At 40.9% G+C, this 25,936-nt stretch overlaps 1 protein-coding gene across 9 annotated transcripts; it reads right to left on the bottom strand.

Annotated features, from left to right (window-relative positions):
* Positions 1 to 1,102: 1,102 nt before the first annotated feature.
* Positions 1,103 to 24,962, bottom strand: exoc7 (exocyst complex component 7). Of its 9 annotated transcripts, XM_062030645.1 has the most exons (21): positions 24,729 to 24,962; positions 23,861 to 23,926; positions 20,504 to 20,688; positions 17,399 to 17,504; positions 17,096 to 17,318; positions 16,858 to 17,025; positions 14,123 to 14,209; positions 13,248 to 13,310; positions 13,011 to 13,156; positions 12,790 to 12,942; positions 12,626 to 12,724; positions 12,501 to 12,563; positions 12,378 to 12,444; positions 11,752 to 11,790; positions 10,655 to 10,720; positions 10,444 to 10,564; positions 8,117 to 8,212; positions 2,826 to 2,889; positions 2,713 to 2,754; positions 2,342 to 2,475; positions 1,103 to 1,263 (listed from the first exon to the last, which is right to left on the bottom strand). In XM_062030645.1, the coding sequence occupies exons 1-21, from the start codon at positions 24,786 to 24,788 to the stop codon at positions 1,161 to 1,163; spliced, it is 2,151 nt and encodes a 716-aa protein (XP_061886629.1). In that variant the 5' UTR covers positions 24,789 to 24,962; the 3' UTR covers positions 1,103 to 1,160. The 9 variants fall into 9 exon arrangements, with proteins under 9 accessions (XP_061886629.1, XP_061886631.1, XP_061886632.1 ...); XM_062030647.1 differs by lacking the exon at positions 11,752 to 11,790 and having other exon boundaries at positions 24,729 to 24,961; XM_062030648.1 differs by lacking the exon at positions 13,248 to 13,310 and having other exon boundaries at positions 24,729 to 24,961.
* Between the last annotated feature and the right edge of the window lie 974 nt (positions 24,963 to 25,936).

Here is a 25,936-nt window from a genome sequence, read left to right as displayed (position 1 = left end):
ATATTTTCCACAATACGTATTTCATATTTGATGTGAAGTAACGTGAGCCATAAATAAGTCAATAATTCATAACATTTGATTTTAATTCATTATTATATTTTGAGCGTTAACAAATAATCCCACTAAAACTCTTCGGGGACCCAAAAGGGTCCCACTCATAAAAGGGTTAAAAATAAGTCTTTTTTTTTTTTTTTACTTTCATTGCTTAAATCTCTAGATCACCTTCATATTCATCTGTCAATTATACATTTGTTTAATGTTTTTCTTTGTATTCTTTTGGTCAAATACAATTTGGTTTTGTATTTGGCAGAAACACAAAATATGAAATATTTCCCCCCAAAAACCTCCCAGAGTGTAATATTTAATGTGAAGTAACGTGAGCCTTAAATAACAACATTTTTTTGATTAATTTTCATATAACTTTGTGTCGTTAGTAACAACTTTCATTCCACTTTGCAATGATGACTTTTAATGAGAATGTGTGGCGTCACAAAATGAGCTGCAGGCAACACTTTGGACGCCCGTGGTCCAAACGCAAACAGGAAGTGGAGCGAGACTCCCGGAGGTAGACGAGTGGCGTGCAGATGACATCTTGGGGAAGGTCAGAGGTCAGCCATGTTGCGTGGAGACGTTGACGTGATGTTTGCGTCCTCAGACTTGTCACACGGCCGGTGTTTGTGTTTGCATAATGGCGGGAATGAGGCCAAGGAAACATCAGCTTCTGGCGCCGGCCTGAGCACGCGTGTCTCCCAGCTCGCTGACCTTTGACCTGGCATCAGCTGACGCCAAGGAGCACAAAGCTCACACGCCAGCAGGGGGCGGCAGAGCAGCAAGAGTTGAAAATGAGTCCACGGCGACCTCTTGTGGTCCACAGTGGTATTACACATGCCTGTCGCACACTTCCTGTTGGCCAACAGGAAGTGTGCGACAGGCTCTTCTGTCCTGCCTGTCACTGCTGGCCGCACACCTGCTCCTCTTCTTGAGTGACATGAACTGCACGCTCGCCAAGAGGAGGCGGAGTCATGGTGATGACTTCGTAATAAGGTGTCCACACGGCCTAATCATTAGGTACAGTCATGATGGACTGACAGGAAGCTCATAATTAGCATCAAAACACTTTAATATTTCCATCACATCGCAGGTGACAGGAGGGGCGGGGCTTAAGCGGAGGTGTCGAAGAGCCTCTCGATCATGTCCTCCACTTCCTCTGGGCGGTACTTGTGGTACTTTTCTGGGTTCTTGGTGAAGGAGATGTTGGCGCACCTGCAACGAGGCAAAGAGTCAGCGAGTCAGGGTCAAGGGGTCGTTCAAAGAGTCACAGTCAAAGGGTTGCCCAAAGAGTCAGAGTCAAGGAGTCACTGAAAGAGTCAAAGGGTTGCTCAAAGAGTCAGGGTCAAGGAGTCGCTCAAAGAGTCAATCAGAGAGTCAGAGTCAAGGAGTTGAGAACCTTTTCTAAACAGATTAAAAGGTTCTTTTGGGTGCTGTTGATGTATACATTAGGTACTGCATCAAAGAGTCCATTTAAAGAGTCGTTTAAGAGTCATTTAAAGAGTTGTTTAAAAGAGCCATTAAAAGAGTCATTTTAAGTCCAAAGAGTCATTAAAAGAGTCCTTTAGAGTCCAAAGAGACATGAAAAGAGTTGTTTAAAAGAGCCATTAAGAGTCATTTTAAGTCCAAAGAGTCATTAAAAGAGTCATTTAAAGAGTCCCTTACAGTCCAAAGCCATTTAAAGTCATTAAAATAGTAATTTAAAGAGTACTTTAGAGTCCAAAGAGTCATGAAGAGTTGTTTAAAATAGCCATTAAAATAGTGATTTTAAGTCCAAAGAGTCATTAAAAGAGTCATTTAAAGACTAATTTAGAGTCCAAAGAGTCATTAAAAGAGTCCAAAGAGTCATGAAGAGTTGTTTAAAAGAGCCATTAAAAAGAGTCATTAAAAGAGTCCTTTAGAGTCCAAAGAGTCACGAAAAGAGTTGTTTAAAAGAGTCATTAAAAGAGTAATTTTAAGTCCAAAGAGTCATTAAAAGAGTCCTTTACTCCAAAGAGTCCTTTAGAGACCAAAGAGTCATTAAAAGAGTAATTTAAAGAGTCCCTTACAGTCCAAAGAGTCATTTAAAGTCATTAAAATAGTAATTTAAATAGTCCTTTAGAGTCCAAAGAGTCATGAAGAGTTGTTTAAAATAGCCATTAAAGGAGTCATTTTAAGTCCAAAGAGTCATTAAAAGAGTCCTTTAGAGTCATGAAGTTGTTTAAAAGAGCCATTACAAGAGTCATTTAAAGAGCCATTAAAAGAGTCCTTTAGAGTCATATAAAGAGCCGTTTAAAGAGTCCTTTGCATGCACCTGTGCAGGTAGCTCCTGTAGGCGTCAGACACCACCCCCCTCTGGGCGTGGCGGATGAAGTCTCGCTGCTCCTTGTCAGGGATGGCCCAGCCCTTCTGGATCTTGCACAGATCCTCCAGACCCTCGTTGAAACCCTGTAGGTAGACCCAGGTCATGACCTCATGACACCCAGGTCATGACCTCATGACACCCAGGTCATGACCTCATGACACCCAGGTCATGACCTCATGCCACCCAGGTCATGACCTTATGCCACCCAGGTCATGACCTCATGCCACCCAGGTCATGACCTCATGACACCCAGGTCATGACCTCATGCCACCCAGGTCATGACCTCATGCCAGTGCAAGATGGCCGCCCAGCCAGCTCACCTTGAACTTGTCCTTGATGACTTGCCGCTCTTTGTCCTTCAGCTGAGGACACCAGGAGGTGGTTACCATGGTGACACACTCTTTATGTACATGCGGTTGTCATGGTAACTGACCTTGGCGCCGGGCTGGAAGGCGGGCATGTTGCGGTCTGTCAGGTGCTCCGTGACTTTCACCCAGCTGGGGGCGGAGTCAAGCGTAGAGTTAGTGCATGTAGAGTTAGTGCAAGTAGAGTTAGAGCATGTAGAGTTAGTGCATGTAGAGTTAGAGCATGTAGAGTTAGTGCATGTAGAGTTGGTGCAAGTAGAGTTAGAGCATGTAGAGTTAGTGCATGTAGAGTTGGTGCAAGTAGAGTTAGTGCATGTAGAGTTAGTGCATGTAGAGTTAGAGCAAGTAGAGTTAGAGCATGTAGAGTTAGTGCATGTAGAGTTAGAGCATGTAGAGTTAGTGCATGTAGAGTTAGTGCAAGTAGAGTTAGTGCATGTAGAGTTAGTGCATGTAGAGTTAGAGCAAGTAGAGTTAGTGCAAGTAGAGTTAGTGCAAGTAGAGTTAGTGCATGTAGAGTTGGTGCAAGTAGAGTTAGTGCATGTAGAGTTAGTGCAAGTAGAGTTAGTGCATGTAGAGTTAGTGCATGTAGAGTTAGTGCATGTAGAGTTAGTGCAAGTAGAGTTAGTGCATGTAGAGTTAGTGCAAGTAGAGTTAGTGCATGTAGAGTTAGTGCAAGTAGAGTTAGTGCATGTAGAGTTAGTGCATGTAGAGTTAGTGCATGTAGAGTTAGTGCATGTAGAGTTAGTGCAAGTAGAGTTAGTGCATGTAGAGTTAGTGCAAGTAGAGTTAGTGCATGTAGAGTTAGTGCAAGTAGAGTTAGTGCATGTAGAGTTAGTGCATGTAGAGTTAGTGCAAGTAGAGTTAGTGCATGTAGAGTTAGTGCATGTAGAGTTAGTGCAAGTAGAGTTAGTGCATGTAGAGTTAGTGCATGTAGAGTTAGTGCATGTAGAGTTAGTGCATGTAGAGTTAGTGCAAGTAGAGTTAGTGCTAGTAGAGTTAGTGCATGTAGAGTTAGTGCATGTAGAGTTAGTGCATGTAGAGTTAGTGCAAGTAGGGTTAGTGCTAGTAGAGTTAGTGCATGTAGAGTTAGTGCATGTAGAGTTAGTGCAAGTAGGGTTAGTGCTAGTAGAGTTAGTGCATGTAGAGTTAGTGCAAGTAGAGTTAGTGCAAGTAGAGTTAGTTAAAGTAAAGTTAGAGCAAGTAGAGTTACAACAAATAGTTAGAGCAAGTAGAGTTAGTTGAAGTAGAGTTAGTTGAAGTAGAATTGGAATAAGTAGAGTTAGTTGAAGTGGAGTTAGTTGAAGTAGAGTTATTTGAAGTAGAGTTGGAATAAGTAGAGTTAGTTGAAGTGGAATTAGAATAAGTAGAGTTAGTATAAGTAGAGTTAGTTGAAGTAGAGTTAGAAGTAGAGTTAGTAAAAGTATTGTTAGTTGAAGTAGAGTTAGTAGAAGTAGTTAGTTGAAGTAGAGTTTGTAGAAGTAGAGTTAGTTGAAGTAGAATTTTAATAAGTAGAGTTAGTTGAAGTGGAGTTAGAATAAGTAGAGTTAGTATAAGTAGAGTTAGTTGAAGTACAGTTAGAAGTAGAGTTAGTAAAAGTATAGTTAGTTGAAGTAGAGTTAGTAGAAGTAGTTAGTTGAAGTATAGTTTGTAGAAGTAGAGTTAGTTGAAGTAGAGTTAGTTGAAGTGGAGTTAGAATAAGTAGAGTTAGTTGAAGTAGAGTTAGAATAAGTAGAGTTAGTTGAAGTATAATTGGAATAAGTAGAGTTAGTTGAAGTAGATTTAGTTGAAGTAGAGTTAATTTAAGTAGAATTTTAATAAGTAGAGTTGGTTGAAGTAGAGTTAGTTGAAGTAGAGTTAGTTGAAGCAGAATTGGAATAAGTAGAGTTAGTTGAAGTGGAGTTAGTTGGAGTAGAATTGGAATAAGTAGAGTTAGTTGAAGTAGAATTGGAATAAGTAGAGTTAGTTGAAGTAGTTAGTTGAAGTAGATTTGGAATAAGTAGAGTTAGTAGAAGTAGAGTTAGAATAAGTGGAGTTAGAATAAGTAGAGTTAGTTGAAGTAGAGAGTTAGTAGAAGTAGAATTGGAATAAGTAGAGTTAGAATAAGTGGAGTTAGTAGAAGTAGAGTTAGAAGTAGAGTTAGTAGAAGTAGAATTGGAATAAGTAGAGTTACAATAAGTGGAGTTAGTAGAAGTAGAGTTAGTAGAAGTAGAGTTAGTAGAAGTAGAATTGGAATAAGTAGAGTTAGTTGAAGTGGAGTTAGTAGAAGTAGAGTTAGTAGGAGTAGAATTGAATAAGTAGAGTTAGAATAAGTGGAGTTAGTAGAAGTAGAGTTAGTAGAAGTAGAGTTTGTAGAAGTAGAGTTAGTTGAAGTAGAGTTAGTTGAAGTGGAGTTAGTAGAAGTAGAGTTAGTAGAAGTAGAGTTAGTTGAAGTAGTTAGTAGAAGTAGAGTTAGAATAAGTAGAGTTAGTTGAAGTAGAGTTAGAATAAGTAGAGTTAGTTGAAGTAGAATTGGAATAAGTAGAGTTAGTTGAAGTAGATTTAGTTGAAGTAGAGTTAATTTAAGTAGAATTTTAATAAATAGAGTTGGTTGAAGTAGAGTTAGTTGAAGTAGAGTTAGTTGAAGTAGAGTTAGTTGAAGCAGAATTGGAATAAGTAGAGTTAGTTGAAGTGGAGTAAGAATAAGTAGAGTTAGTTGAAGTAGAGTTAGTTGGCGTAGAATTGGAATAAGTAGAGTTAGTTGAAGTAGAATTGGAATAAGTAGAGTTAGTTGAAGTAGTTAGTTGAAGTAGTTAGTTGAAGTAGAATTGGAAGAAGTAGAGTTAGTTGAGGTAGAATTGGAATAAGTAGAGTTAGTTGAAGTAGTTAGTTGAAGTAGAATTGTAATAAGTAGAGTTAGTTGAAGTAGAATTGGAATAAGTAGAGTTAGTTGAAGTAGTTAGTTGAAATAGAATTGTAATAAGTAGAGTTAGTTGAAGTAGAATTGGAATAAGTAGAGTTAGTTGAAGTAGTTAGTTGAAATAGAATTGTAATAAGTAGAGTTAGTTGAAGTAGAATTGGAATAAGTAGAGTTAGTTGAAGTAGAATTGGAATAAGTAGAGTTAGTTGAAGTAGTTAGTTTAAGTAGATTTGGAATAAGTAGAGTTAGTAGAAGTAGAGTTAGTTGAAGTGGAGTTAGAATAAGTAGAGTTAGTAGAAGTAGAGTTAGTAGAAGCAGAATTGGAATAAGTAGAGTTAGTTGAAGTCGAGTTAGAATAAGTAGAGTTAGAATAAGTAGAGTTATTAGAAGTCGAGTTAGAATAAGTGGAGTTAGAATAAGTGGAGTTAGAATAAGTAGAGTTAGTTGAAGTGGAGTTAGTAGAAGTGGAGTTAGTAGAAGTAGAGTTAGTAGAAGTAGAGTTAGTAGAAGTAGAGTTAGAATAAGTAGAGTTAGAATAAGTAGAGTTAGTTGAAGTGGAGTTAGAATAAGTGGAGTTAGTGGAAGTACAGTTAGTAGAAGTAGAGTTAGTAGAAGTAGAGTTAGTAGAAGTGGAGTTAGTAGAAGTGGAGTTAGTAGAAGTAGAGTTAGTAGAAGTGGAGTTAGTAGAAGTAGAGTTAGAATAAGTAGAGTTAGAATAAGTAGAGTTAGTAGAAGTGGAGTTAGAATAAGTAGAGTTAGAATAAGTAGAGTTAGTAGAAGTAGAGTTAGTAGAAGTAGAGATAGTAGAAGTAGAGTTAGTAGAAGTGGAGTTAGTAGAAGTGGAGTTAGTAGAAGTGGAGTTAGTAGAAGTGGAGTTAGAAGAAGTAGAGTTAGAATAAGTAGAGTTAGTAGAAGTGGAGTTAGTAGAAGTAGAGTTAGTAGAAGTAGAGTTAGTAGAAGTGGAGTTAGTAGAAGTAGAGTTAGTAGAAGTGGAGTTAGTAGAAGTAGAGTTAGAATAAGTAGAGTTAGAATAAGTAGAGTTAGTAGAAGTGGAGTTAGTAGAAGTGGAGTTTGTAGAAGTAGAGTTAGAATAAGTAGAGTTAGTAGAAGTAGGGTTAGTAGAAGTAGAGTTAGTAGAAGTGGAGTTAGTAGAAGTAGAGTTAGTAGAAGTGGAGTTAGTAGAAGTAGAGTTAGAATAAGTAGAGTTAGAATAAGTAGAGTTAGTAGAAGTGGAGTTAGTAGAAGTGGAGTTTGTAGAAGTAGAGTTAGAATAAGTAGAGTTAGTAGAAGTAGGGTTAGTAGAAGTAGAGTTAGTAGAAGTGAAGTTAGTAGAAGTAGGGTTAGTAGAAGTAGAGTTAGTAGAAGTAGAGTTAGTAGAAGTGGAGTTAGTAGAAGTGGAGTTAGCAGAAGTGGAGTTAGTAGAAGTAGAGTTAGAATAAGTAGAGTTAGTAGAAGTAGAGTTAGTAGAAGTGGAGTTAGTAGAAGTGGAGTTAGTAGAAGTGGAGCTAGTAGAAGTGGAGTTAGTAGAAGTAGAGTTCGTAGAAGTAGAGTTAGTAGAAGTAGAGTTAGTAGAAGTACAGTTAGAAGAAGTAGAGTTAGTAGAAGTAGAGTTAGTAGAAGTAGAGTTAGTAGAAGTAGAGTTAGTAAAAGTAGAGTTAGTAGAAGTAGAGTTAGTAGAAGTAGAGTTAGTAAAAGTAGAGTTAGTAGAAGTAGAGTTAGTAAAAGTAGAGTTAGTAGAAGTAGAGTTAGTAGAAGTAGAGTTAGTAGAAGTAGAGTTAGTAGAAGTAGAGTTAGTAGAAGTAGAGTTAGTAGAAGTGGAGTTAGTAGAAGTAGAGTTAGAATAAGTAGAGTTAGAATAAGTAGAGTTAGTAGAAGTGGAGTTAGTAGAAGTGGAGTTTGTAGAAGTAGAGTTAGAATAAGTAGAGTTAGTAGAAGTAGGGTTAGTAGAAGTAGAGTTAGTAGAAGTGAAGTTAGTAGAAGTAGAGTTAGTAGAAGTAGAGTTAGTAGAAGTAGAGTTAGTAGAAGTGGAGTTAGTAGAAGTGGAGTTAGTAGAAGTGGAGTTAGTAGAAGTAGAGTTAGAATAAGTAGAGTTAGTAGAAGTAGAGTTAGTAGAAGTGGAGTTAGTAGAAGTGGAGTTAGTAGAAGTGGAGCTAGTAGAAGTGGAGTTAGTAGAAGTAGAGTTCGTAGAAGTAGAGTTAGTAGAAGTAGAGTTAGTAGAAGTAGAGTTAGAAGAAGTAGAGTTAGTAGAAGTAGAGTTAGAATAAGTAGAGTTAGTAGAAGTAGAGTTAGTAGAAGTAGAGTTAGTAAAAGTAGAGTTAGTAGAAGTAGAGTTAGTAGAAGTAGAGTTAGTAAAAGTAGAGTTAGTAGAAGTAGAGTTAGTAAAAGTAGAGTTAGTAGAAGTAGAGTTAGTAGAAGTAGAGTTAGTAGAAGTAGAGTTAGTAGAAGTAGAGAGGTAGGTGTCACCTGCGTTGGTAGAGGTGTATCTGCTGCTGGATCAGTTCTCTGTAGGAACCTTCTGCATGCTTCTGGGTCACAGTCACTAAGTGGATCAGCTCTGACCTGTGGATGTGTCACCACACTTACTACCACTCTTTGCAGCTCACTCTCTAATCGCATGCAAGTGTGTGTGTGTGTGGACGTGTCACCACACTTACTACCACTCTTTGCAGCTCACTCTCTAATCGCATGCAAGTGTGTGTGTGTGTGGACGTGTCACCACACTTACTACCACTCTTTGCAGCTCACTCTCTAATCGCATGCAAGTGTGTGTGTGTGTGGACGTGTCACCACACTTACTACCACTCTTTGCAGCTCACTCTCTAATCGCATGCAAGTGTGTGTGTGTGTGGACGTGTCACCACACTTACTACCACTCTTTGCAGCTCACTCTCTAATCGCATGCAAGTGTGTGTGTGTGTGGACGTGTCACCACACTTACTACCACTCTTTGCAGCTCACTCTCTAATCGCATGCAAGTGTGTGTGTGTGTGGACGTGTCACCACACTTACTACCACTCTTTGCAGCTCACTCTCTAATCGCATGCACTCTTACCACTCTTTGCAGCTCACTCTCTAATCGCATGCACTCTTACCACTCTTTGCAGCTCACTCTCTAATCGCATGCACTCTTACCACTCTTTGCAGCTCACTCTCTAATCGCATGCACTCTTACCACTCTTTGCAGCTCACTCTCTAATCGCATGCACTCTTACCACTCTTTGCAGCTCACTCTCTAATCGCATGCTAGTGTGTGTCTATTATGATTTGTCTGCATGTTAAAATAAAAAATGTCAGTCTGCATTTCCATCTGTGTCCAAATATGTGTGTGTGTGTGTATTGTGATTTGTGTGAGTAATAACGTGTGTGTGTGTGTGTGTATTGTGATTTGTGTGAGTAATAACGTGGGTGTGTGTGTATTGTGATTTGTGTGAGTAATAACGTGTGTGTGTCTGTATTGTGATTTGTGTGAGTAATAACGTGTGTGTGTGTGTGTATTGTGATTTGTGTGAGTAATGACGTGTGTGTGTGTGTGTATTGTGATTTGTGTGAGTAATAACGTGTGTGTGTGTGTATTGTGATTTGTGTGAGTAATAACGTGTGTGTGTGTGTGTATTGTGATTTGTGTGAGTAATAACGTGTGTGTGTGTCTGTATTGTGATTTGTGTGAGTAATAACGTGTGTGTGTGTGTATTGTGATTTGTGTGAGTAATAACGTGTGTGTGTGTGTATTGTGATTTGTGTGAGTAATAACGTGTGTGTGTGTGTATTGTGATTTGTGTGAGTAATAACGTGTGTGTGTGTGTGTGTGTGTATTGTGATTTGTGTGAGTAATAACATGTGTGTGTGTGTATTCACAATTGTGTGTCAGTATTTAGACGTGTGTGTATAATAACATTTTTGTGTGTGTAGACATATTTGTGTGAGTAATAGGATTTGTGTGTGAGTATTATTGATATATTGTTATTTACAGATAAACACTGACATGTATTATTGATATATTGTTATTTACAGATAAACACTGTCATGTATTATTGATGTATTGTTATTTACAGATACACACTGACATGTATTATTGATGTATTGTTATTTACAGATACACACTGACATTTATATATTGTTATTTACAGATAAACACTGACATGTATTATTGATGTATTGTTATTTACAGATAAACACTGACATGTATTATTGATATATTGTTATTTACAGATAAACACTGACATGTATTATTGATATATTGTTATTTACAGATAAACACTGACATGTATTATTGATGTATTGTTATTTACAGATACACACTGACATTTATATATTGTTATTTACAGATAAACACTGACATGTATTATTGATATATTGTTATTTACAGATAAACACTGACATGTATTATTGATGTATTGTTATTTACAGATAAACACTGACATGTATTATTGATATATTGTTATTTACAGATAAAGGAGTGAAGTCATTATTTAGAGAGCACAACTTTCTGACAGTGCACAAAAGTCACATGTCTACAAAGAGCCAATCAGGGTCGCTGCTTCACACAAATGTGATTACACACACACATCCAAATACTGACAGACAGATTGTACGACACACGAAATCTAAATACACACACACACACACACACACACACACACACACACACACACACACACACACACACACACACACACACACACACACACACACACACACACACACACACACACACACACACAGACACACACAGACACACACAGACACACACACACACACACACACACACAGACACACACAGACACACTAACTTCTCCAGAGACTTGAGGATGTAGTTGTAGTTGTTGTGCAGGAAGATGGCACTCAGAGCTGAGTCCTCGTACACTTTGGATTTGCTCAGCAGGTTCAGTTGGAGGTTCCCCAGAACTTTACCTGCACACACCACACACTACTCATGTACAACTGTGTGTGTGTGTGTGTGTAAGTGTGTGTGTGTGTGTGTGTGTGTGGAAGTGTGCGTACATATGTAGGAGCTGAGCAGACGCTTGTTGAAGTCTGAGGTGTAGCTGCTGGCTGAAGAACTGGACTCTGGAAAACACACATTGTCACATGACTAGGACCAAGGATGAGGGGGGGCACGTTGTACATGTTGTGGGGGGGGGGCACGTTGTACATGTTGTGGGGGGGGGGCACGTTGTACATGTTGTGGGGGGGGGACACGTTGTACATGTTGTATATGAAATATAATACAAGGATGTGGGGGGGGGCACCTTGTACATGTTGTATATGAAATATAATACAAGGATGTGGGGGGGGGGGCACATTGATACATGTACATTAAATAATAAAACCAATACAATCTACATATGCTAAACGAGAGGTCAAACCTTGACTAGCATGCTAACTGTTTTAGCCAATTTTACAGGCGAAAACGTCAGACACAACATGGTCCTTCACACATGCTAACATTGCCAAGCTAGCATGCTAACATTTATGTGCAAACTATATTAGCCAATTTGACAGACGAACACTTCAGGGTCATATATAACTTGGTACTTGATACATGTTAACTAAATAAAAACACATGTAAAAATAAATAAATAAATAAATAAATAAAAAAAGATTTTTTAAAAATGAGAATCGATTCTGAATCGCACAACGTTAGAATCGCGATTCGATTCGATTTTCTCCCACACCCCTAATTAGTATGCTAACTTTTTTTTAGCCAATGTTGCACCCGAACACCTCAGTCATATAACTTCGTACTTGATACATTCTAACTGTTAAAATGCTAACATTAGCATTCTAGCATGCTAACATTTTTATACAAATTTGCAGCCGAAGATCTGTCATATAACTTGGTACTGGATCCATGCTAACTGTTAGCATTTTAGCATGGTGGCTTTCTTGTTAGCAAATGTTACAACAGAACACTTCAGAGTCATATAACTTGGAGCTCGATACATGCTAACTTTTAGCATGCTAAAACTGCATATTCAATTTTTTTGTGTAATGTTCTTATTTTTTTTTTTTACAATGTGTCGCGGGCCAAAAAAAAGCAAGTTGCGGGCCGCACTTTGGACCCCCCTGACTGAGTGCGGGACTCAGGGCGTGCTTACCTCGGGGGTCTAAGGGGATATTGTAAGTGTCCCCCAGTACTAAGAGGCCGAGGCCGGCACAGGAGAAGAGAAAGAGGCACAGAGACATGTTAGTGCACAGGAAGTAGAAACTGTCAACAGCCAACCACGTGGGGGAGGGGGCGGGACTAACATTTGTTAGCATTGTGCTAGCACGTTCTAGCACAGCTAACACGTGTGTGCCATGACGAAACAATGCCAACATGTTATAAAACAATGCTAACACGCGTTAGCATTGTTTTAGCATGGCTCACACGTGTTAGCATTGTTCCAGCATTTTTCAGGCATGTGTACCATTGTTCTAGCACAGCTAACACGATAATGCTAAAATGTTGTAGAACAATGCTAATATGTGTTAGCCATGCTAGCATAATGCAAACAGGTGTCGGACCAGCTTGGCCAGTGTTAGATGCTAACATGCGTAAACCATGCTACAACATTGCTAACACGTGTGAGCCATGCTAAAACAATGCTAACATGTGTGAAACATGCTAAAACAATGCTAACATGTGTGAAACATGCTAGAAATATGCTAGCACAATGCTAACACGAGCGAAACAGGCTAGAACAATGCCAAGGCGTGTTAGCATGCACATGCTAGCAGGTACCTTGCGAGGCCAACATGGCTCCGGCGGTCTCGTGGAAGTCCAGCAGCTGCTGCAGGAAGAGGATGGCCTGCAGGACAGGAAGTGAGCGCGAGCGGACAGGAAGAGGAAGCGAGGAGATCTTACGTTGCTGGTCAGTTCGTGCACGGTGCCGTCTTTGGGCATGTTGTACTCCTTGTCGGGGTCGTTCTGTGGACAGGGGGAGTGGTCAGCGGCGTGTGGGCCATGTGGGCGGGGCTTGTGGTCCTCACCTTGATGCTGTCTGCAAACTCCTCCAGGGCTTTGGCGCCGATGGTCTCCATGGAGGTGATGAGCGTGGGCAGTTTGTTCTTGGTGCTGGCCGCCGTGCCCTGCACACAAGGCGGCGCTCAGAGGGGCGGAGCTCAGAGGGGCGGGGCGGGGGGACGAGCGCTACCTGCAGCGTGGCGTCGAAGTCGGACTTGTTGACCTTCAGGTGTCGCAGGATGGGGAAGATGGTGAGCACGGCCGAGTAGTCGTGGCGCAGGATGGCGCGGCGAGCCGCCGACACGATGTTGTCTCCCTCCAGCATCAGGTTGTCCAGCGCCTCCTGGGGACACGCGGCGTTAGCGCGGGGGTGGCGGGGGGAGGGGGAGGGGGGGGCAGGAAGTGACCCACCTGGATGAGCGAGTCGAAGGTCTTCTTCTGGTGGTGCTCGGGGATGACCTCCGCCAGGAGGGCGTACTCGCTCTGCGCCAGCTTGATGAAGGCGCTGATGGCGTGGATGTAGGAGTCCATCTCGATGTCCAGCACGTCCTCTTTACCTGGGGACCAGCACACCTGTCAGTGGGCGCACCTGATGCTGATGACGGCGGTGGGCGGGGCTAACGTCGGACCACGTGTGCCGGCACTCACCTGCGGAGCCCTTGTCGGCCAGGGCGTCGGCCAGGTGTCTGACCCGCAGGTCGTGGTCGTAACCTGCTGACACGCACCTGGTCAGGGGGAGGGGCTAACCGACACATGTGACCACCACCAAGCACCACGGGGGAGGGGCTAACCTACACACGTGACCGCCACCAAGCACCACGGGGGAGGGGTCGACTAGCCGCCGCAGCGGGATTCGAACCCGCGACCAAGCTCCACCGCACAACTGCCACTTTTAGGTCAGCTGACATGCAGACGCTGCCCTATTGGTCAGTGCACTCTATGATGTCACCCCATGGGAGGAGGAGGAGGAGGGGGAGGGGGAGGAAGAAGAAGAAGAAGAAGAAGAAGAAGAAGAAGAAGAAGAAGAAGAAGAAGAAGAAGAAGAAAGAGGAGGAGGAGGAGGGGGAGGGGGAGGAGAAGAAGAAGAAGAAGAAGAAGAAGAAAGAGGAGGAGGAGGAGGAGGAGGAGGAGGAGGAGGAGGAGGAGGAGGAGGAGGAGGAGGAGAAGAAGAAGAAGAAGAAGAAGAAGAAGAAGAAGAAGAAGAAGAAGAAGAAGAAGAAGAAGAAGAAGAAGAAGAAGAAGAAGAAGAAGAAGAAGAAGGAGGAGGAGGAGAAGGAGGAGGAGGAGAAGAAGGAGGAGGAGAAGAAGAAGGGGGAGAAGAAGAACAAGGAGGAGTAGAAGAAGGAAGAGGAGAAGGAGAAGAAGAAGAAGGAGGAGGAGGAGGAGGGGGAGAAGGAGAAGAAGAAGAAAGAGGAGGAAGATGGGGAGAAGGAGAAGAAGAAGAAAGAGGAGGAAGATGGGGAGAAGGAGAAGAAGAAGAAGGAGGCTGAGGAGAAGAAGGAGGATGAGAGGAGGTGTGTTACCTTCCAAAGGAGTGAGGTTAGAAGCCTTCTTGCCATCCACATGTTGAGAGTATTGTTTCAGGAGGTTCTGAGCCTTGCGAATGGTCCCTGAGGAGGAGGAGGAGCCCCGCAGCCAATAGGAGAAGAGGAGGAAGAAGAGCTCCCCAGTGAGTGAAGAAGACCACACAGCACCGCCACCAGCACAACAACACACACATGCAACTACACACAACATCTTCATCTTCATCTTCATCACACTGTTAATTAGCACTCTTTCATCAAAACAAACCGGAAGTTGGCAGACCCGTCAGCGATCCTGTTCTGTCTCCCTGTAATGTTTGATCCTGTTCTGTCTCCCTGTAATGTTCGATCCTGTTCTGATGTTCAATCCTGTTCTGTCTCCCTGTAATGTTCGATCCTGTTCTGTCTCCCTGTAATGTTCGATCCTGTTCTGTCTCCCTGTAATGTTTGATCCTGTTCTGTCTCGCTGTAATGTTCGATCCTGTTCTGTCTCCCTGTAATGTTCGATCCTGTTCTGTCTCCCTGTAATGTTCGATCCTGTTCTGTCTTCCTGTAATTTTTGATCCTGTTCTGTCTCCCTGTAATGTTCGATCCTGTTCTGTCTCCCTGTAATGTTCGATCCTGTTCTGTCTCCCTGTAATGTTCGATCCTGTTCTGTCTCCCTGTAATGTTCGATCCTGTTCTGTCTCTCTGTAATTTTCGATCCTGTTCTGTCTCCCTGTAATTTTTGATCCTGTTCTGTCTCCCTGTAATGTTCGATCCTGTTCTGTCTCCCTGTAATGTTCGATCCTGTTCTGTCTCCCTATAATGTTCGATCCTGTTCTGTCTCCCTGTAATTTTTTATCCTGTTCTGTCTCCCTGTAATGTTTGATCCTGTTCTGTCTCCCTGTAATGTTTGATCCTGTTCTGTCTCCCTGTAATGTTCAATCCTGTTCTGTCTCCCTGTAATGTTCGATCCTGTTCTGTCTCCCTGTAATGTTTGATCCTGTTCTATCTCCCTGTAATGTTTGATCCTGTAATGTTTGATCCTGTTCTGTCTCCCTGTAATTTTTGATCCTGTTCTGTCTCCCTGTAATGTTCGATCCTGTTCTGTCTCCCTATAATGTTCGATCCTGTTCTGTCTCCCTGTAATTTTTTATCCTGTTCTGTCTCCCTGTAATGTTTGATCCTGTTCTGTCTCCCTGTAATGTTTGATCCTGTTCTGTCTCCCTGTAATGTTCAATCCTGTTCTGTCTCCCTGTAATGTTCGATCCTGTTCTGTCTCCCTGTAATGTTTGATCCTGTTCTATCTCCCTGTAATGTTTGATCCTGTAATGTTTGATCCTGTTCTGTCTCCCTGTAATTTTTGATCCTGTTCTGTCTCCCTGTAATGTTCGATCCTGTTCTGTCTCCCTATAATGTTCGATCCTGTTCTGTCTCCCTGTAATTTTTTATCCTGTTCTGTCTCCCTGTAATGTTTGATCCTGTTCTGTCTCCCTGTAATGTTTGATCCTGTTCTGTCTCCCTGTAATGTTCAATCCTGTTCTGTCTCCCTGTAATGTTCGATCCTGTTCTGTCTCCCTGTAATGTTTGATCCTGTTCTATCTCCCTGTAATGTTTGATCCTGTAATGTTTGATCCTGTTCTGTCTCCCTGTAATTTTTGATCCTGTTCTGTCTCCCTGTAATGTTTGATCCTGTTCTGTCTCCCTGTAATTTTTGATCCTGTTCTGTCTCCCTGTAATGTTCGATCCTGTTCTGTCTCCCTTTAATGTTCAATCCTGTTCTGTTTCCCTGTAATGTTCAATCCTGTTTTGTCTCCCTGTAATGTTTGATCCTGTTCTGTCTCCCTGTAATGTTTGATCCTGTTCTGTCTCCCTGTAATGTTTGATCCTGTTCTGTCTCCCTATAATGTTTGATCCTGTTCTGTCTCCCTGTAATGTTCGATCCTGTTCTGTCTCCCTGTAATGTTCGATCCTGTTCTGTCTCCCTGTAATGTTTGTCTGATCTTGAATGGGATTGTGCTGAAAATTTTAATTCCCCCTCAGGGATTAATAAAGTATTTCTGATTCTGATCAAACTATTTTACATTGACCAGCTAGCATGTTAGCGTGGATTCATCAAACTATTTTACATGGACAAGCTAACATGTTAGCATAAATTTATCAAACTATTTTACATGGACAAGCTAACATGTTAGCATACTTTCATCAATCTATTTTACATGGACAAGCTAACATGTTAGCATACTTTCTTCAATCTATTTCACATGGACAAGCTAACATGTTAGCATACTTTCTTCAATCTATTTTACATGGACAAGCTAACATGTTAGCATACTTTCATCAATCTATTTTACATGGACAAGCTAACATGTTAGCATACTTTCTTCAATCTATTTTACATGGACAAGCTAACATGTTAGCATACTTTCTTCAATCTATTTCACATGGACAAGCTAACATGTTAGCATACTTTCATCAACTTATTTTACATTGACAAGTTAGCATGTTAGCATAAATTCATTAAACTACTTTACATTGACAAGCTAGCATGTTAGCATAAATTCATCAAAGTATTTTGATGGACAAGTTAGCATGTTAGCATAGCATTGGAAAGAGAATTATTTACCACAATGTTGATGTTTTGTTTTTCTTTAGCCTGCTAACACGAGTAGCGACTAGCAGCACAGAGGTCCATGACAAGTCTGGAGACGGTCTCCTAGCAACAAGTCCCCGGCACGACCCGGGCGTCCTACCTGGCCTCTTGGGAACCTTCTTGGTGGGCGTGTCTTTGCGCTTGGCTTGGACCGCCGGCGAGTAGAGGACTCCGGAGGAGGCGCTGTTCTTGCGGAAGTGCTCCTTCAGGCCCTTGATGGAGCGATCCAGCTGACTGGACCGGATCTGGAAGTAGACGGTCATGAAATCTGCAAGGGACACAGAAGAAAGGTTTCAGGAAAGAAGTCCGGGAAGCCCGTCCAAGGTGGACACCAGAACCTTGGTTCCGTCCGTATTCCACCAGCCAGCCGGCGATGCAGATGATCTCCTGGAGCCGGGCTTCGGGCAGGTGCTCCAGGACCACGTCCTCCTGAACCTCCAGCTCCTCGTCCACGCTGATGGCGTCCAGGATGAGGATGGGCGGAACCGGCTTGCTGTAGCGGGTCAGGAGGCTGCGGAACTCCGCCTCCAGCAACTCTTTGCCGCGCTCGAAGCGGGCTTTCTGCGGCGCAAGCAGAAGAAAGCCGCTAGCGTCGGGCGGGACGTGGACAGGAAGTGACATCATCAGGACGGAGACGGTACCACTGTGTTGAGTTCTGGACTGTCAGGGTTGTTGTCCTGGAAGTATTCCACCGCCTTCTGGATCTTGGCCATGCAGGCCAGGTACTCGTCCAGTCGGCCTGTCGGTCTGGAACACAAACAGACTTTAGATACACCTGGGTCAAGTTGGCCCCGCCCACCTTGACAAGGTATTATTCAGAACCACTTGCTCAAAAACTCACAACTAGACCCCCACCTATGTCAAAACTATATATCAACTATATCATTAATACCATGTTAATTAACCCGTAATTAACATGTAATTAACATGTAATTAACATGTAATTGCACGTTAATAACATAAAACTTTTTAAAAACTATGATTGAGCAAAATGATTTGCAGCACAAACAATTGGGACTAGTTTGGGGAGATTTTGACATGGTTGGGGTCTAGTTATCATTATTATCAGTTAATAACACGTTAATTACATGTTAATTACATGTTAGTAACATCAAATCATGAAACATTAATCAAATGAAACCTATAATTGACCAAACTTTTTTGCAGCACAAACGTAGCACAAAGAATCGGGACTAAGTTTGGAGAGATTTTGACAGAGTTGGGGTCCAGTTATCATTATCACGTTAATAACACGTTAATAACACGTTAATAACACGTTAATAACATAAAACCATGAAACAAATTAAAAACTATAATTGACCAAAATGATTTGCAGCACAAACAATTGGGACTACTTTGGGGAGCTTTTGATACAGTCGGCTAGTTATCGTTAATATCACGTTAATAACATGTTAATTACATGTTAATGACATGTTAGTAACATCAAATCATGAAACATTAATCAAATGAAACCTATAATTGACCAAACTTTTTTGCAGCACAAACATGGCACAAAGAATCGGGACTAAGTTTGGAGAGATTTTGACAGAGTTGGGGTCCAGTTATCATTATCACGTTAATAACACGTTAATAACACGTTAATAACACGTTAATAACATAAAACCATGAAACAAATTAAAAACTATAATTGAACAAAATGATTTGCAGCACAAACAATTGGGACTACTTTGGGGAGCTTTTGACATAGTCGGCTGGTTATCATTATTATCAGTTAATAACACGTTAATTACATGTTAATTACATATTAGTAACATCAAATCATGAAACATTAATCAAATGAAACCTATAATTGACCAAACTTTTTTGCAGCACAAACGTAGCACAAAGAATCTGGACTAAGTTTGGAGAGATTTTGACATAGTTGGGGTCCAGTTATCATTATCATGTTAATAACATGTTAATAACACGTTAATAACCCGTTAATAACACGTTAATAACATAAAACCATGAAACAAATTAAAAACTATAATTGACCAAAATAATTTGCAGCACAAACAATTGGGACTTGTTTGGGGAGCTTTTGACATAGTCGGCTAGTTATCGTTAATATCACGTTAATAACATGTTAATTACATGTTATTTACATGTTAGTAACATCAAATCATGAAACATTAATCAAATGAAACCTATAATTGACCAAACTTTTTTGCAGCACAAACGTAGCACAAAGAATCGGGACTAAGTTTGGAGAGATTTTGACATATTTGGGGTCCAGTTATCATTATCACGTTAATAACATAAAACCCATCCATCCATTTTCTACCGCTTGTCCCATTCGGGGTCAAGGGGGTGCTGGAGCCTATCTCAGCTAATATACTAGCAACTATAACTGAGCACAATTCTTTGGGGAGATGTAGTTCTAATAATGACCACATGAGTTACATGTTAATAACATAGAGCAGGGGTCAGCAACCTTTTTGAAAGCAAGAGCTACTTCTTGGGTAGTGATTAATGCGAAGGGCTACCAGTTTGATACACACTTCAATAAATTGCCAGAAATAGCCAATTTGCTCAATTGACCTTTAACTCTATGTTATTATGAATAATTAATGATATTTACACTTAATTGAACGGTTTAAAAGAGGAGAAAACACGAAAAAAAAAGACAATTACATTTTGAAACATAGTTTATCTTCAATTTCGACTCTTTAAAATTCAAAATTCAACCGAAAAAAAGAAGAGAAAAACTAGCTCATTCCAATCTTTTTGAAAAAATTTAAAAAAGAATTTATGGAACATCATTAGTCATTTTTCCTGATTAAGATTAATTTTAGAATTTGGATGACATGTTTTAAATAGGTTCAAATCCGATCTGCACTTTGTTAGAATATACAACAAATTGGACCAAGGGATGAGGTGGTGACTTGTCCAGGGTGTACCCCGCCTTCCGCCTGATTGTAGCCAATATAGGCTCCAGCGCCCCAAAGGGAATAAGCGGTAGAAAATGGATGGATGGATGGACCAAGCTATATTTCTAACAAAGACAAATCATTATTTCTTCTAGATTTTCCAGAACAAAAATTTTAAAAGAAATTCAAAAGACTTTGAAATAAGATTTAAATTTGATTCTATTATTATTATTATTATTACAGATTTTCTAGATTTGCCAGAATCATTTTTTGGAATTTTAATCATAATAAGTTTGAAGAAATATTTCACGAATATTCTTCGTGGAAAAAACAGAAGCTAAAATGAAGAATTAAATTAAAATGTATTTATTATTCTTTACAATAAATTAAAAAAAAGTACATTGATTTAAATGGTCAGGAAAGAAGAGGAAGGAATTTAAAAGGTAAAAAGGTATATGTGTTTAAAAATCCTAAAATCAGTTTTAAGGTTGTATTTTTTCTCTAAAATTGTCTTTCTGAAAGTTATAAGAAGGAAAGTAAAAAAAATAATGAATTTATTTAAACAAGTGAAGACCAAGTCTTTAAAATATTTCCTTGGATTTTCAAATTCTATTTGAGTTTTGTCTCTCTTACAATTAAAAATGTCGAGCAAAGCGAGACCAGCTTGCTAGTAAATAAATAAAATTTAAAAAATAGAGGCAGCTCACTGGTAAGTGCTGCTATTTGAGCTATTTTTAGAACAGGCCAGCGGGCTACTCATCTGGTCCTTACGGGCTACCTGGTGCCCGCGGGCACCGCGTTGGTGACCCCTGACATAAATGAATACATTTCAAGTAGAACTGAGCAAAGATTGGTTTTGGAGGTGTGAGGTCTCACCCCTCCCGGATGATGCGGTCGGTGTCCTTGGCCACGTGGTAGTAGCTGATGACGTGGTCCATGCAGGACAGGGTCTTGTCCACGTTGTCCTGCAGGCGCTGGAGGTTCTCCGTCTGCTTGTGGACGGGAATGATGGAGTTCTCCAGCTGCATCAGGCGGCTCTCGAAGGAGGACAGGATGGACACCTGCACACACAAATAGTACCGTTGGAGGAAAAGTCCAAATCCAAACCTTTAAAGGCCTACTATAATGATTGTTTTTATTTAAACGGCAATAGCAGATCCATTCTATGTGTCATACTTGATCATTTCGCGATATTGCCATATTTTTGCTGAAAGGATTTAGTAGAGAAAATCGACGATAAAGTTTGCGACTTTTGCTCGCTGATAAAAAAAAGCCTTGCCTGTAGCGGAAGTAGCGTGACGTCACAGGAGCTAGTATTCCTCACAATTCCCCGTTGTTTACAATGGAGCGAGAGAGATTTGGACCGAGAAAGTGACGATTACCCCATTAATTTGAGCGAGGATGAAAGATTCGTGGATGAGGAACGTTACAGTGAAGGACTAGAGAGGCAGTGCAGGACGTATCTTTTTTCGCTCTGACCGTAACTTAGGTACAAGCTGGCTCATTGGATTCCACACTCTCCTATTTTTATTGTGGATCACAGATTTGTATTTTAAACCACCTGGGATACTATATCCTCTTGAAAATGAGAGTCGAGCACACGAAATGGACATTTAAAGTGACTTTTATCTCCACGACAATACATCGGTGACACACTTAGCTACTGAGCTAACGTGATAGCATCGTTCTCAAATGCAGATAGAAACAAAATAAATAAATCCCTGACTGGAAGGATAGACAGAAGATCAACAATACTATTAAACCATGTACATGTAACTACACGGTTACAAATTCTCAGCCTGGTAAGGCTTAACTATGCTGTTGCTAACGACGCTAAGGCTAATTTAGCAACTTAGCAACCGGACCTCACAGAACTATGATAAAACATTAGCGCTCCACCTACGCCAGCCAGCCCTCATCTTCCCATCAACAGCCGTGCTCACCTGCGTTCCAGCGATCCACAGCGCGACGAAGGACTTCATCCGTGGGTTTGGCGGCAAGCATCAGCTAGGCGTAGTAAGTAGTCCTTGTTGTGTTGCTGTAAGTATTGTACTTAGCCGCTAATACACCGATCCATCCCACCTACAACGTTCTTCTTTGCAGCCTCCATTGTTCATTAAACAAATTGCAAAAGATTCACCAACACAGATGTCCACAATACTGTGGAATTTTGTCGAAGAAAACAAGAGGTTTCTGTATCGGGTCTGATGGGGTCCAACCACTTCCGTGGATTTTGTGACGTCACGCGCATAAATCATATCCAAAGGAGTTGTTCAACCGGAAGTGTGGCGGGAAATGTAAAAAGTCACTTTCTAAGTTAACCCGGCTGTATTGGCATGTGTTGCAATGTTAAGATGTCATCATTGATATATAAAATGTCAGCCCTCCTTCCTCCTCCTTCTCTTTAACCAGACGAGCCACAATTAAGATGGCCGACACTCGACAGGTAGAACAATGTCGGAAGATGTGGGCGTGGCCTGCCGCCAAACTTTGAGCCGATGGAACGCCACAAAACGCTCGCAACTCGCCTCCTCAATATTTGGATCCTAATTGGTAGAAACGATGATGACGACACCCTGCAGGGCCCACTGGGTCAGTACCTGCTCATAGTGGGCGGGGCCTCAAATCAAAGTGTCATCTCTGCACTTGAGGTGGATATTAAAGTCCTCCTGAAAGCCACTACTAGCGACCACGCAGTCTGATAGTTTATATGTCAATGATGACATCTTAACATTGCAACACATGCCAATACGGCCGGGTTAGATTAGTAAAGTCACATTTTACATTTCCCGCGAAATATTCTGCTGAAAACGTCTCGGTATGATGACGTTTGCGCGTGACGTCACGGATTGTGCGAACATTTTGGGACAGCATTGTCGACAGCTATTAAGTCGTCTGTATTCATCGCAAAATTCCACAGTATTCTAGACATCTGTGTTGGTGAATCTTTTGCAATTTGTTTAATGAACAATGAAGACTGCAAAGAAGAAAGCTGTAGGTGGGAAGCGGTGTATTAGCGGCTGGCTGCAGCAACACAACCAGGAGGACTTTGAGTTGGATACGCGCTACCGTGAGTACAGCTGCGGCTTCCAAACATTTGATCGCTTGCCGTACGTGCGTGCCACTATGTGCACGTCACGTACGTAACTTTGGGGAAATATATGTGCTGTATGAACTTTGGGGAGGTGAACGGTACTTTGGGCTGTGGGATTGAGTGTGTTGCGCGGGTGTTTGATTTGTATTGGCGGGTTATATGGACGGGAGGGGGGAGGTGTTTGTTATGCGGATTAATTTGTGGCATATTAAATATAAGCCTGGTTGTGTTGTGGCTAATAGAGTATATATATGTCTTGTGTTTATTTACTGTTTTAGTCATTCCCAGCTGAATATCCGGTCCCTCCCGCCTCTCACAGCATCTTCCCTATCTGAATCGCTTCCACTGCCCTCTAACCCTTCACTCTCACTTTCCTCATCCACAAATCTTTCATCCTGGCTCAAATTAATGGGGTAATCGTCGCCTTCTCGGTCCGAATCGCTCTCGCTGCTGCTGGCCATGATTGTAAACAATGTGCAGATGTGAGGAGCTCCACAACCTGTGACGTCACGCTACTTCCGCTACAGGCAAGTCTTTTTTATCAGCCACCAAAAGTTGCGAACTTTATTGTTGATGTTCTCTACTAAATCCTTTCAGCAAAAAATATGGCAATATCGCGAAATGATCAAGTATGACACATAGAATGGACCTGCTATCCCCGTTTGAATAAAAAAATGTCATTTCAGTAGGCCTTTAAACTGATGATAACATGGGGCTTATTTTTAACACTTTTAAACTATCATTGTTCTAAATACAAGAATGAATCAAAAGCAATGTTATAAAATGTTGAACTATTTAGGGCTCTGGTTACTTTGCATCAAATATCCTATTTTAGGCATTTTGGGGGGTAAACTATAGCATTTTTTTCATCACAAAACAGGGTTTTGACGAAAAACATTAACTAATTTCAACTTTATGTCGACGGACAGATCTGAATTTTTTTTTTTTTTTAAATGAATATGACTTGCTTTTAACACTTTAACGTCTGGGGCCCTTTTGGGTCCCCGGGACCGTTAACACTCACCAACAACACAAAACAAGACGTACACAAATCGGCTCCACAAGTGCAGATATTGGTGATAAAACACACACGCGTGTTCCACGGACACCTTGATGACGTAACACCTTACGTGTCATACCATGCCATTGGTCAGCTGATCACTTTTTTCCAGGTTCTCGCGGATGAACGACAGCGTCTCTTGTTCCTGTTCAACAGCAACACAACATCTGTTTTAACATCGCATTTCAACAGCAACACAACATCTGTTTTAACATCGCATTTCAACAGCAACACAACATCTGCTTTAACATCGCATTTCAACAGCAACACAACATCTGCTTTAACATCGCATTTCAACAGCAACACAACATCTGCTTTAACATCGCATTTCAACAGCAACACAACATCTGCTTTAACATCGCATTTCAACAGCAACACAACATCTGCTTTAACATCGCATTTCAACAGCAACACAACATCTGTTTTAACATCGCATTTCAACAGCAACACAACATCTGCTTTAACATCGCATTTCAACAGCAACACAACATCTGCTTTAACATCGCATTTCAACAGCAACACAACATCTGTTTTAACATCGCATTTCAACAGCAACACAACATCTGCTTTAACATCGCATTTCAACAGCAACACAACATCTGCTTTAACATCGCATTTCAACAGCAACACAACATCTGCTTTAACATCGCATTTCAACAGCAACACAACATCTGCTTTAACATCGCATTTCAACAGCAACACAACATCTGCTTTAACATCGCATTTCAACAGCAACACAACATCTGTTTTAACATCGCATTTCAACAGCAACACAACATCTGCTTTAACATCGCATTTCAACAGCAACACAACATCTGCTTTAACATCGCATTTCAACAGCAACACAACATCTGCTTTAACATCGCATTTCCAAGTTAGCTCTGCGCTGCTTCGTCAGATTTGGGAAAACCGGAAGTTGGTTTGTGATGCTAAATAAATCCTCTGACCTGCTTCAGATTCTCCTCAATTTCTCTCTTCCTGGCTGACGCGTCCTCCGTGGGAATCATCTCGACGATATATCCCCTTAAAGGTCACCCACTCGACAGTCAAAATACAAACAAATTGTCCCTTTAGACCACAAAACTAAACATTTTGTCCCAAACTAGCGACGTCGATGCTACTCCAGCTAGTTTGCGTTGAAATAGAGCCACTTCCGGTTACTTCTGCTTGCTTCCGGTTACTCTTTCAAAAATAATTGTCCTGCATTCCTGTTTCCGTATAGGACGTTTTATTGTGAAAGACCTATGTCCTGTCCGCCGTCAAGCATTTCCGTGTTTCACAATCGGTCTTGTTTCTGTTCTAAAAAGGTGCATTTGTTTGTTTATTTGCTCCAGTGTGGTTTAGCGGTAAGTTATGAGTCAATTGTTGTTAACTTACTGATTAGTACTTTACGAAATGTCTATCACAAATGAAAGGAAAATGTGCACTAAGCAAATTAAACCACACGAGGTCGCCCCAATTCATGATAAAAATGAGAAGTTATCGTTGTAAATGTTCAAATAACACTGCCAGTCTTTTGTTCTGTAAAATGTGGCGGGTTTTAGGTAGTTCTAAAATACATTTCCTGACATTCCCCCCCCAAAACGGTTTGGTTTTCATTGTATATTTCATTAAAAAAAAACGAAGCTCCTCAGTAAACACAACCTGAAAAAACGACCAAAACGGATGTTTTCTCAGTCTGACACCGGAAGTTTTATTTTCAAAGTAAAAGCGGGGTTAGTACGGTATCAATGTCCATCCATCCATCCATCCATTTCCTACCGCTTATTCGCCTGGCTAAAATGTCTTTGGAGCCCTACACACACTGAAAATGATTTTAAACATGACACAACAATACACATACATACACAAATATCACACGAAAGTGAAAGCAAAAAGGGATTTCATCACGCACCATACAAGTTCTGTCTTTAAAATCTTTACTTGCGGAACCACTACTTCCGGTTCCGTTATTGCAATATAAGAAACGTGCGTCAGTCCTCGCGGTGTCATGTCTAAAACAGAAACTGTCTAGGACATTTAGCAGAGTCACCAGCACAAATGTCCATGTAACTTCCGTTCATTCTATGTCTGAATCTGAAATGCAAGTCAAAAAAAACAAATTAGGGCCGTTTTTCGATTTTTATTACATATGGCAGATTTTAAATACAAACAA

The sequence above is a fragment of the Entelurus aequoreus genome, linkage group LG21, assembly GCF_033978785.1.
Source record: "Entelurus aequoreus isolate RoL-2023_Sb linkage group LG21, RoL_Eaeq_v1.1, whole genome shotgun sequence".
Taxonomy (NCBI): Eukaryota; Metazoa; Chordata; class Actinopteri; order Syngnathiformes; family Syngnathidae; genus Entelurus; species Entelurus aequoreus.
Note: the sequence above shows the minus strand (reverse complement) of the source record. Positions and strands in the feature narration are given on the sequence as shown.